General features: G+C 43.3%; 1 protein-coding gene across 7 annotated transcripts in view; it reads left to right on the forward strand.

The window, feature by feature from the left end:
* The window catches only part of RPGRIP1L (RPGRIP1 like), a 308,845-nt gene that overhangs the window by 12,736 nt on the left and 283,752 nt on the right, over nucleotides 1-12,357 (forward strand). For all 7 annotated transcript variants that reach the window (XM_068260505.1, XM_068260504.1, XM_068260506.1 and 4 more), the window contains one exon: nucleotides 3,631-3,769. In XM_068260505.1, coding sequence (XP_068116606.1) covers nucleotides 3,631-3,769 — 139 coding nt within the window. The remainder of the gene's footprint in view (nucleotides 1-3,630; nucleotides 3,770-12,357) is intronic.

Below are 12,357 nucleotides of genomic sequence, written 5' to 3' on the forward strand. Positions count from 1 at the left end.
GCGAAATCGCGGGGAAATCCGCATGACAAAGCCGCATGCGATTTCCCTATTAAATGCATTAGCGGCGATTCGCGCGCAATCCTCCCGCACACGAAATCTGACGGCTCTGCCGTGCAGATTTCTGCCGCACCGAAAAACGCTCCCGCCGCCGCACAAGTGGAAACGGCCCCATCCACTTACATTGACTATGCGAATCCGCATGCAGTGCCCGCATGCGGATTCGCTATAGTGGAAACGAGCCCTAAAGCACTTATACTTCAAAGAAACAGGGAGCACAGCCCCATAAGGTTTTACTGCAGGGATGTTCAAAGGTTATTAGCGCTTCTCTGTTTTATAGTTTAAAATATAAAGTGTGGTTTGTAAATTGCATGTATGACAGAATGATGATAGAAAAAAAAACTATATAACTGAAAATTAAAAAGATTTCTTTGCTACTAATGTTCTGTTTTTTAGCTGGATTACACATACAATTCATTATATGATTTTTTTTTTTCTCGCCTCAGTGTCACTTTAACCTCAAAGCTATTAAGGTAAATGTGTACCTAAGTAGTGGGAAGCCTCTGGATGTTATAGAGCCCACCCAGTTCATCCTCACCCCACCTCTTCTGCCTGGGACTCTCTTCTTCGTGTCAGCACTCCTGTTTGTGTACGAGCGCAACTGTACTGTGCATGTGCGAGCCTGCGCAGTAGCACAAAGCCACTCGCGCACAAAGGGAAAAGCCGTACATGAACGGGTGTGTGGTCACAGCAACATATTCAACAAGCCCTTGCTGAGTTTCCTCACTTCAGATTCACTTTAAGAATAACATTCCTCATCATACAAAATTGGAGAGGTTATCTCCTAGATTGCGTAATATTATTAATGACTTAGATAATTTAAATAATATCTATGTGTGCAAGGGTGGATGTCCATGATCTTTGGGCCCTCTGGTGGCATTGAATAAAAACGGACACAATTCTGAAGTGGCAGTCACTGCATGAGCTCCAAAACACATCTTAAAGGGAACCTTAACTGGAGGGGGGGGGGGGGGGGGGTAAAGAGTTTCACTTACCTGGGGCTATTACCAGCCCCCTGCAGCAGTCCTGTGCCCTCGGCGCCGCTCTGGAATCCTCTGGTCCCCCGCTGTCACTTAGTTTCGTTTCTTGACGACTCACCAGTCGCCGGCCGCCATGTGTATTATTGGACGCATTCACCAATGCAATTAGCGCTATTGCGGACCGCGACGCGTACAAAAATACGCGTTGCCGCATATCTACGCGTGTGGAATGCGGCAACGCGTATTTTTGTACGCGTTGCGGTCCGCAATAACGCTAATTGCATTGGTGAATGCGTCCAATAATACGCATGGCGGCCGGCGACTGGTGAGTCTTCAAAAACGAAACTAAGTGACAGCGGAGGACCAGAGGATTCCAGAGCGGCGCCGAGGGCACAGGACTGCTGCAGGGGGCTGGTAATAGCCCCAGGTAAGTGAAACTCTTTACCCCCCGTTCAGTTAAGGTTCCCTTTAAAGAGGAACCAAACTAAAAAAAACACAAAAAAAACTTTGGCCATATTGCACTCACAGCATTATAAACAGAAAATACAACACTACTACCTAGCTACTCTACTATTGTTTAAAGGGATACTTACGTCTGGGCAAAAAAATGAGTTTAACTCACCTGGGGCGTCCCTCAGCCCCCTGCAGCTGATCGGTGCCCTCGCAGCTCCGCTCTGATGCTCCTGGACCCGTCGGCGTCGACTTCCGGTTTCGCCGTCACCGGCCGACAGGCATGGTAACGCGAGTGATTGTTCGCGTTCCCAGCCACAATAGCACCCCCTATGCGACTATTGCGGCCTTCTTTTTTTGCCCAGACTTAAGTATCCCTTTAAAGGGACACTGAGCACCTTTTAAAAAACACAATTTGCATTTACCTGGGGCTTCCTCCAGCCCACCGTAGGCTGCGTGGTCCCCTGGTGTCCTCCTGGCTTCCCTCCAGGGAACCGCTGGTGGTTCCATTAATTGGAGACTTTGGCCTGAAGTCATCAGTACGCGTCTCCGCCTCGTACGCTACGTGTCATCACGCTGGCCAGCGTGGGAGTCATGCACATTCGCAGTTCTGTACCTCTGAACCGTGCATGTGTAGGACTCTCTCAGAACATCCTCTCTGTTCTATAAGCTACGACACAGCATAATACCCTTTAAACAAAAAAAATTTCTTTGTTATAGCTGATACAAATCCTAAAATAAATATGCACTGTTTCTACTTTCTGATTCATGGAAGCAGACATATTGTTAAGATCCTGTGCTTTCAAATGAGCTTATCTGCCCTCTCTGCCGTGTCAGTCATGTGAGATGGGGATAGATCAAATTACAACTTGCAGTGTTAGGGAGTTTTGCCCAAGGACTTCTTACTGAATAGGTACTTGCTTCAGCCAGGATTTGAACCCTGGTCTTCTGTATTAAAGGCAGTCAGTCCCTTTAACCAGTATCCAGCCACTGTAAATATGGCAATTTTACTGGTGCTAACACACAGGCTAATCAAATGACGTGCGCTGCTCCCCTGCCATTAGTACTGATAAAATAGCTAAGTGTTACCTACTCACGGCTATTTTACCTCTCCTTTGGGCATCAGAACCTACGTAACTAAATCCTAACACTTCGCTCTTTTGTCTGGGCCCAAACTCATTTAACCACTTCACCACTGAGGGGTTTTACCCCTTGAGCACCAGAGCAATTTTCACCTTTCAGCGCTCCTTCCATTCATTCGTCTATAACTTTATCATTACTTATCACAATGAAATGAACTATATCTTGTGTTTTCCGCCACCAATTAGGCTTTCTTTAGGTGGGACATTATGCCAAGAATTATTTTATTCTAAATATGTTTTAATGGGAAAATAGGAAAAATGTGGGAAAAAATTCATTATTTTTCAGTTTTCGGCCATTATAGTTTTAAATAATGCATGCTACTGTAATTAAAACCCATGAAATGTATTTGCCCATTTGTCCCGGTTATAAAACCGTTTAAATTATGTTCCTATCACAATGTTTGGCGCCAATATTTTATTTGGAAATAAAGGTGCAAATTTTTTAGTTTTGCGTCCATCCCTAATTACAAGCCCATAGTTTATAAAGTAACAGTGTTGTACCCTCCTGACATAAATATTTAAAAAGTTCAGTCCCTAAGGTAACTATTTACGCTTGCAGGAAGTGCTATGAGGCTGGGAACTTTTTTTTTTCTTCACAATGATCGCGCTGCTTCTCGTAGAAGCAGCGGATCATTGTGGGGCTTAGATCAACGAACGAGAATGGATTTTCCTGTTCATTGATCTCTGGGAGAGCGGTCGGCATCGTGCATGCAAGCGGGAGTGCGCGTATGAGCAAGCGGGAGCGCGGGCAGCGGCGGGAGCGTGGGAAATACGGATTTCTCCGTCCCTGGTGGTAAAAGGATGGAAAAAGAGATGGAGAAATCCGTACGGCTGGGGGTGAAGTGGTTAAATATGGATTGACGTGAAAAACTGTACCATAGATACATGCCGTTCAGAAAGAAAGTAATGTAATTTTGTCAAGTGGAAGGTTTTATTGAAAAATTATATCTGATTTGGTGTACCACTATTATATTGTGATTTTGTTTTGTTTTTTGTTATAGATAATCCACAGAGTATAAAAGCAAGGCAAGCTGTATCTCATATCACTCGGCAAGAACTAGAAGACAGATATTTACGTATTCATGATGAAAACTTGCTGCTCAAACAACATGCACACAAACAAGAGGATAAAATAAAAAGGTTAGCAGAGTTGTTGTTTAGCACTGTCATCAAATGATACATGCTGTAATTTATAGGCATAAAAAGGGTCAGGAAGTGTGTCACTGGAATTCCTGTCAGTCCAATGTGCGCAGCTTCGTACTGAGCTCCGTTGCCTACACTATGACCTCAATTCACTAAGCTTTATCAAACTCTTAATCAAACATTTGATAATTTACCTCATGGGTAAAATCTAATTTTGAATTCACTAAGGTGTTATATATTGAATGTTTTATCAATAAAATGTTCACTAAAACTATAACACCTTAGTGAATTCAAAATTAGATTTACTCATGAGGTAAATTATCAAACGTTTGATAAAGTGTTTGATAAAGCTTAGTGAATCGAGGCCTATGTGTTTCACCCATAGATTACATTACTCCAAGCACCATGCGTTAAGGTCCATGCTTGTGGTAACGCGCTGTTGCCCATGTATCAGATCGGATAATTACAGTGCACCGCAACAGACCACAATACGTGTGAAGGTCTCCATAGGCTTTTACTTTTGCGGCCCCTTGCGGCATGGATACATAGTACAAGCAACCATACTGAAACAGGGTTAATATACAATGAAAATATTTTAGGAAGTAACTAATCTAATATGTCCAAGAAAACAAACAGCAAGCACAAGAAAAAAGAGGGAGAGAACCATGCCCTTGTCAGATTACAATCTAAAAGCATGTCAGGAAACGAAAAGGGAAGCTTTGAGTAAACTATGGCCTCGATTCACTAAAGGGTGCTAAGTGTTAGCACGCCAGTGAAAAGGCACTTAGGACGTGAAAATGGCCGCTTCACGTGCAAAGGTTAGCGCTGTGCGGTGCGCGCGAAACGTTGCACCATTCGCGCGCAAAATAGCCTGAAAAGCTATTTTACACACGAACGGTGCGACGTTTCGGGCGCACCAACTTAACGCGCGATCAGTAACAGATTTGGACGTGCAAACTATTTAGCACCCTAGTTTGCACGTCCAAAACTTTTAGGCGTGCTAACGTTTGTGAATTAAGCCCTATATGTCCATTGCCTGTGGATTTGGGAATCCAATTTTACAAGAAGCGGAGTAGGTCTGAGAATGAAGGAATGCCCTAGCTTGGACTGTGTGCTTGACTGAAAAGGTTGATTTTAAGATTTTGTTTTGGCTAATTTCACACATGGGGCTTGATTCATTAAACCGAGATAACTCAAATATCACACCTTATCTCAAATATCACACCTTATCTCAGATATCATACCTTATCTCATATATCACACCTTATCTCAGATTTCACACCTTATTAAAGTTAACATGCCTTATCAGAGTAGCATAGTGAGCGCTACAAACTTATGCCTGCTAACTGGCAATGGCACTCATCCTGCCCTAAACCCCTGTGGGTTCGTAGCGCTCGCTATGCTACTCTGGTAAGGCATGTTAACTTTGATTAGGTGTGATATCTTCAATAAGATTTGATATCCTTGATAAGGTGTGACATCTTTGATAAGGTGTGATATTTGAGTTTTCACGGTTTAGTGAATCAAGCCCATTGTGTGGTGGGATTTTCCTCTGACATGAATGCCCGAGACAGGACAATCACACCACATTATTTCCTATTGCACACTACCCTACAGCAGACTGCGGCTACAGGATAATATGGTTAACTCTGCCACCTCCCCCCCCCCCTCCAAACAGTGACATGCTGCCTGCTGGACACGAAACATGTCACTATATTTTCAGCTGATCAGCACATGGGCGCTGCACCATCATCCATAGGTTGTTGCAGTTCCATTCACTCCAATGTAAATGCCTGGCCGCTTGTACCAGTCGATAAGGCACTGCAGAGTCTACGTAGTCGGAAGCACTTCCCCCGCATCATGTTGCACCGTGGGTAGTATGGCCAGCCTCATAATGTTTAATGGCCAATGCGGGGGAGGGGAGGAGCGTACCATTACACTCCATGTTTGAAGGGGGCCGAAAAGTTTTTAAAAGTTGGACAGTGACGATTGTGTTTTTGGGAGGGAATTTCAGACAAGAGTGTAAGGAGCTGAATTTGGTGGTAGGCAAAATTAAGGTTTTGTTCATAGTGGAGGTTGCACAAAACCTTACCTTAAACCTGATGAAAATGGTACATTACACACAATTTGAAAAAAAAAGTTCAATAATCTTTCTGTAGCTTGAATGATGGCTGAGAAGAGATTACATTAAAATGGAACTTATCTAAGCAGTACTTTCATGTAGACTATTAAAACAAGTGTAAAGTTCAGAGCAACACTTTTACTTTATCTATGGGTTTGGAGGAAAAGATCCTGGATAAAGATATGATTTTTGTTGTTGCAAGTTAGCAATTACTAGTTTGTTATGAGGTATGAGTTTTGTAAGTTGGGTGTCTAACAGAGGCATATCTGGGCAATATAGCCCCTATGGCAAACACTGAAATTGCCCCCTCCCCCCCAACACACACACACACACACACACACACACTTCAGCTAGTTTACTATCAGGCACAGGGTAGCAGCTTGTAGTGGATGGATAGTGTACTGGTCAAGGGCTCTGCCTCTGATGCAAGAGTACTGTGTTAGAATCTTGGCTCTTCAGGTTCATAAAGCTTGATCTACTCAGTAGGAGACCTTGGGCAAGACTACCTAACGCTGCTAGTGCCTATAGTGCTAGTGGCTGAAATTATAGTGCTTATAGTGCTAGTGGCTGAAATTCTGGCACTTTGATTATGCTAAAAAAAAGAAAAGCGTGATATAAATGTTCTGTGTCTTGTCTCATACTGTACATACTGGGGTGGCGGGAATCATCACATGCTGCAGCTAGTTTACTATTAGTACAGGCCCAGAGTACCAGCTTATACTGTAAATTCTGGAGGTAGCAAAGATCAGCACACACTGCAGCTAGTTTACTATCAGTACAGGCACATAGCCACAGCTGATACTGTACACATTAGAGGTATTAGAGATCAGCACACATTACAGCTAGGTTACTATTAGTACAGGCACAGAGTAACAGGAGTAACAGCTTACACTGTACGTAGTAGAGGTAGCAGAGATCAGCACATGCTGCAGCTAGTTTACCATCAGCACAGCCACGGAGTAACACCTTAGACTACATACTGGGGGTAGCAGAGATCAGCACACACTGCAAATATATTACGATCAGTACAGGCCCATAGTACCAGCTTATACTGTACATTCTGGAGGTGGCAGAGATCACACACTGCAGCTAGTTTACTATCAGTACAGCCACAGAATAAGAACATTAGAGGTATTAGTGATCAGCACACAATGCAGCTAGATTACTATCAGTACAGGCACAGCTTATACTGTATATAATTGAGATAACAAAGATCAGCTCACATTGCGGCTAGTTCACCATCTATGGCGGCGAGTTGGGCGCAGGGTGAGCCGAATGACGGCTTACCCTGCTGCCGCTAAATATGATTCCCCCTCCAAGTCATAGCAACTTGGAGGGAAAAGTAATTTGGGGTTCGCAGAGTGTCAGTACCAGAATTACCCTGTGCACATGCCGTGGACTATAGCAGTGCCCAACTCATAAGCTACCCTTCAGGTGCCGAGATAAACTGGTTCTTGGTGTCACCCCTCTCTTCCCCACGTACCTCTACCCACACCATACGCCATTGGTAGGAATTGATCATTTGTATATTAGGCTGTGACATGTTAGTCAACAACTACCTTTAGCAATCCATGACCTACCTTTAAAGCGGAATATAACCCTGCATTTCAACTTTGCTCTAAAACATTATTTACAGCATATTATATGCAACCAGCATTTTTTTTTTTTACTAGACCAGCATTGGAAGGGTTACACGCAGAGTTTTAAAGTTCTGTGGAGAGAGCTACACCAGCAGCCGAAGTTTAAATCGATACATTTCAGTAAACAAAATGTAGCAAGTGGTGAATGTTACACACTCTTTGGCTGTCCTCCAGCTCCTGCACAGTCAGAGAGAGTGAGTCACATTCCACAGTTGTTACATTTTGTTTTGCTGAAATGTATCTATGTAAGCCTCGGATGCGGCAGCAGTTCTCTCCAGGAACTTTAAAGCTGTGTGTTTAACCCTTCCAATGCTGGTCTAGTAAAAAAAAAAATGCTGGTTGCATGTAATATGCTGTAAATAATGTTTTAGAGCAAAGTTGAAATGCAGGGTTATATTCCGCTTTAACAAACCCATGTTGATAAGGTGAAATGAGATTGTTCTGTGCTATATAATTGTGTGTAATGCACCTTAGAAAGTCACAGAAAATAAGATAAAGTGGCCTATATATGACAGGACTCTATTCCTTTTATACTCAGTGATGAGTGAAGAAGGGCATGCATTTAAAGACAATCTGCAGTTAAAATGATAATAAAAAAAACAGATACTCACCTAAAGAGAGGGAAGGCTCTGGGTCCTATAGAGCCTTCCTGTTCTCCTCACAGTCTCGACGTTCCAGTGCTAGATCCCTGGTTCAAGTTTCCCAGTGCTGGAGGCTTATGGAGCCCTTTGCGGAACTCGGGCTCCCGAAGACGGCGAGAGAGGGCGCTCGCATGTGCGCAGTACAGAGCAGCTTGTCTCCGGAAGCCCGAGTGCTTCTGAAGACTCACGAAGCCCACCAGAAGCAGAAGATAGCAGTCTCCAACCGAACGCAGGGACCATGAGGATAGCGGGAAGGTTCTATAGGATCCAGAGCCTTCCCTCTCCTTAGGTGAGTATCTGGTTTTTTTTTTGTTTTTTTTTTGGGGGGGGGGTTTACTTCAGACTCCCTCTAACCCGACACTGTGTCGGGCAAGAAATGTTAGCTGAAAGTGGTATGCTGGACACAGTATGGTATTATGGATACAGTGTCTGGCATGCCGCTCAGGAGGTTTTGCTAGGCACAGGAGTCTCCAATATAAGTTATCTAGGTGTAGCACTTATACTAGCTTCCCTATTGCTGCCTACATTGTACTGGAGCCCCTTCACCTAGCTACTGGAGACTCCTGTACTTTTAGCTAGCCTTTACTGGGGAACACCTGTATCTAGCTAACTTATACTGGGCAAAACCTGTACCTAGCTAACTTATAATGGGAGGCTCCTGTACCTAGCTAGTCAAAACTGGGGGACTCCTGTACCTAGCTAGCCTATACTGGGTGACACCTGCGCCTAGCTACCCTATACTGGGGGACACCTGTACCTAGCTAGCCTATACTGGATGACACCTGTACCTTGCTAGCCTATAGTGGGCGACCCCTGTACCTAGCTAGCCTATACTGGGGACACACACATAACTAGCTAGCCTATACTGGGGGACACCTGTACCAAGCAAGCCTATACTGGATGACACCTGTACCTTGCTAGCCTATACTGGACGATACCTGTACCTTGCTAGCCTATAGTGGGCGACCCCTGTACCTAGCTAGCCTATACTGGGGACACACACATAACTAGCTAGCCTATACTGGGGGACACCTGTATTAAGCTAGCCTATACTGGATGACACCTGTACCTTGCTAGCCTATACTAGACGATACCTGTACCTTGCTAACCTATTAGTGGGCGACCCCTGTACCTAGCTAGCCTATACTGGGGACACACACATAACTAGCTAGCCTATACTGCGGGACACTTGTACCAAGCTAGCCTATACTCGGGGACACCTGTACGTAGCTAGCCTATACTGGGCGACACCTGTACCTGGCTAAGCTATACTGGGGGCACCTAGACCTGGCTACCTACCTAATCTGCGGGGGATGGCCATACATCTATCAATTTTGTGGCCCAATTGACCAACCAATTAGACAAATTTATCAAATCGGATAAAAATTGGTGCTGCAACAAGCATGCCTGATCGGCAATTCGACCGATCTCATGCCAAACTCTCAGCATGACGTGGTCAATTGAGTGCATGGCAGTAATAGTGCGAAGGCGACGGGACCCCAGACTGCTGTCCCCCAAAAACCTGAACAGTTGTAGCTGAAGCAGGTGAGATTTGAATGCATGTGGGTCACATTATCATTTTGGGGGACAGACACCAGGCAGTGAAGATTTCATGCTGAAATTCATCGGGAATCAACCTGCAGTGTATGGGCAGGCAACAGATCTCTCTCTGATCAAATTCATTCAGAGAGAGACCTGTCTATTGGTCGATCAGCCCATACATTGCTTGATGTATGGGCAATGTTAAGCTGCTGCTCCAGGCACCGTTACATTGCACAAGATGATGCTGCATTGCATTGTTGATTGTTTTCATTGTTTGTTTGTTTTTTGAGTGGACACATAATTAAACAGCTTCTTTCATTTTCCATTCTGGAAATGTTAACAATTCATCTTTTTGCCTGGGCCTTTAAAATATTAAGCCGGAAGTGTGAAAAAAAGTCGTTCCTGTGCTGGCTCCCCTGTTAGCAGTCTCTGACCGATGGGTCTGAGACTGCTCTCTGCCGCTGCGGGGGGAGCGCTGGAAGACTTCAGGAGCCCGTGTGTTACCAAAGACTAGCCACTCCATACTGCACATGTTTGTGAAAGCGCCCTCACACATGTGCAGTATGGAGCGGCCCGTCTTCGGGAGCACTCAGGCCTCCGAAGACTTCTGAAGCTCCTCCTGCAGCGGCAGAGAGCAGTCTCCGGCCCATGGATCAGAGACTGCTAATGGGGGAGCCAGCTGGTCAGAGACCGCTCACGGGGGAGCCAGCTAAGCAACCATAGTACCAGGAGAGGAACAGGAAGGCTCTATAGGACCCAGAGCCTTCCATCTCCTTAGGTAAGTATCTGTTTGTTTGTTTTTCTCACTTAAGACTCCATTTAATGAGACACTGAAGCGGAAAAAAAAAATATATGATATAGTGAATTGGTTGTGTACTATGAATAATTACTAGAAGATTAGCAGCAAAGAAAATATTCTCATATTTTTATTTTCAGGTATATAGTGTTTTTTCTAACATTGCATCATTCTATAATATGTGCAGATTACACAACACTCAGCATTCAAAATGATTCTTTCAGAGCAGTCTGTGAACTAATGACCTCTCCTCTGGCAGAGAAAAGGTAAATAGTTCACTAACAGGTGAGATAATAAAAGTCAGAAAACAGCCCTCTCCACGACTTTGAAAGTCGTAGAGCTTAATGGCTTTTTTGCATAGAGATAACAACTGGAGTTTCTTAACTCTTCCTGTACTGGAAACAATTAGACTGATGTATCTGATCTTAATTTTTTATTTCTTAGCTGTACACTACACATACAAATCATAATATCATCATTTTTTTTCTCGCTTCAGTGTCTCTTTAAGTAAAGGATATACAATAATAGGGAATCAAAAAGGGGGCATTTTTTCACAATACTACTATAGATGTTATTTCAATACATTTCCTTCATTACACAAATACATACATCATCTAAAAATATGTTCTTCAGAAAGTATAATAAACATGAATGAAATGTTTAGATGTAGGTGTATTAAGAATCTACAGCTTAAGAAACTACACCATTTTTTGTTCCTGGGGAGTCTGTACTCCATGTACTGGTTTGGGACAACGTTAAATCTGTTCTTCATTTTTCTGTAATTTCCATTTACACTTCACACAAAAGGTGGAAATGCCCAAAATCCTTCTAACACTCCTGTTTATGAGCAAGTTCTTTGCGGTCCACCACATATCTTGAAATAATAGACCTAACCCTTTATGTCCACATAGCACAGCTTCATCCAGTAATGCTCAGCTTGTCATGCAAGACTAGGCATGTAGTAACAATGAAACTTCTACTGCATATGGACAGAACATGCTTGATGTATTTTTTTTCCCCCTTTTCCCTATTTTACCATGCTTAAATGATAAGCCTTAGGAAACTGTTATTTGTCAGTGCTATAAAGCAGATTGCTAACTCGTGGTTTCAATTATCTTCAAAGGCTCCTTTCACAGGCAGTAATAGTTCTATCAAAATCTGCAAAGTATTATTTTGCTCTGTACTGGAGGCTTCGACCATATACTCCTATTTTGCTGACTTTCACATTCCTTTTCATCTTTGTGTTAATTGGAGAAAAGGAGTGGTCCTGGTTACATATGCCAGCTCCAGCATTTTTCAAGTGTATCCGCAAAATGTCAGATGCCTACCTTTACTGAACAAGCTATTGTAAAGCAAATAAAGCACAGGATTGTCAAGAGACCGAAGACTGCAGCTTTATAAATGTCAAGAACATTGCTACAGAACCCTCATTTGCCTAATCCTGCTTTGCATAAAAGTCTTGTCTTTGGATGAATTTCAAAACACGGCATGCCATGCTGCTCTTGTTTCATGTTTTTACTGACATAGGATCAGTTTTTAGGGGGAAACTCTGCTAAATTAAACAGTTATCCCTTTCCTGTCAATTAACTAAAATTAAAGAAAGCAGCCCAACATATAGTAGAGTCACAGAAGTGTCAGTGTTAAAGTCCTATCTTTTTAGCCAACGTTATTATTTAGATAATGTCTGAAACTATGGTGGTTAGCTGCATTATCTCTTTCTCCTGGATCTCCTGCCTCTTGCTAGTGTACTGGTTCAGTAGCATTTCAGTGAAGTCTTGAACAATATGTGCCAGTATTTCTGTATTGCTATTATTTCCAGCCATGACACAGTTTTTTTAAAGTGT

Source organism: Hyperolius riggenbachi, chromosome 11, assembly GCF_040937935.1.
Source record: "Hyperolius riggenbachi isolate aHypRig1 chromosome 11, aHypRig1.pri, whole genome shotgun sequence".
Taxonomy (NCBI): Eukaryota; Metazoa; Chordata; class Amphibia; order Anura; family Hyperoliidae; genus Hyperolius; species Hyperolius riggenbachi.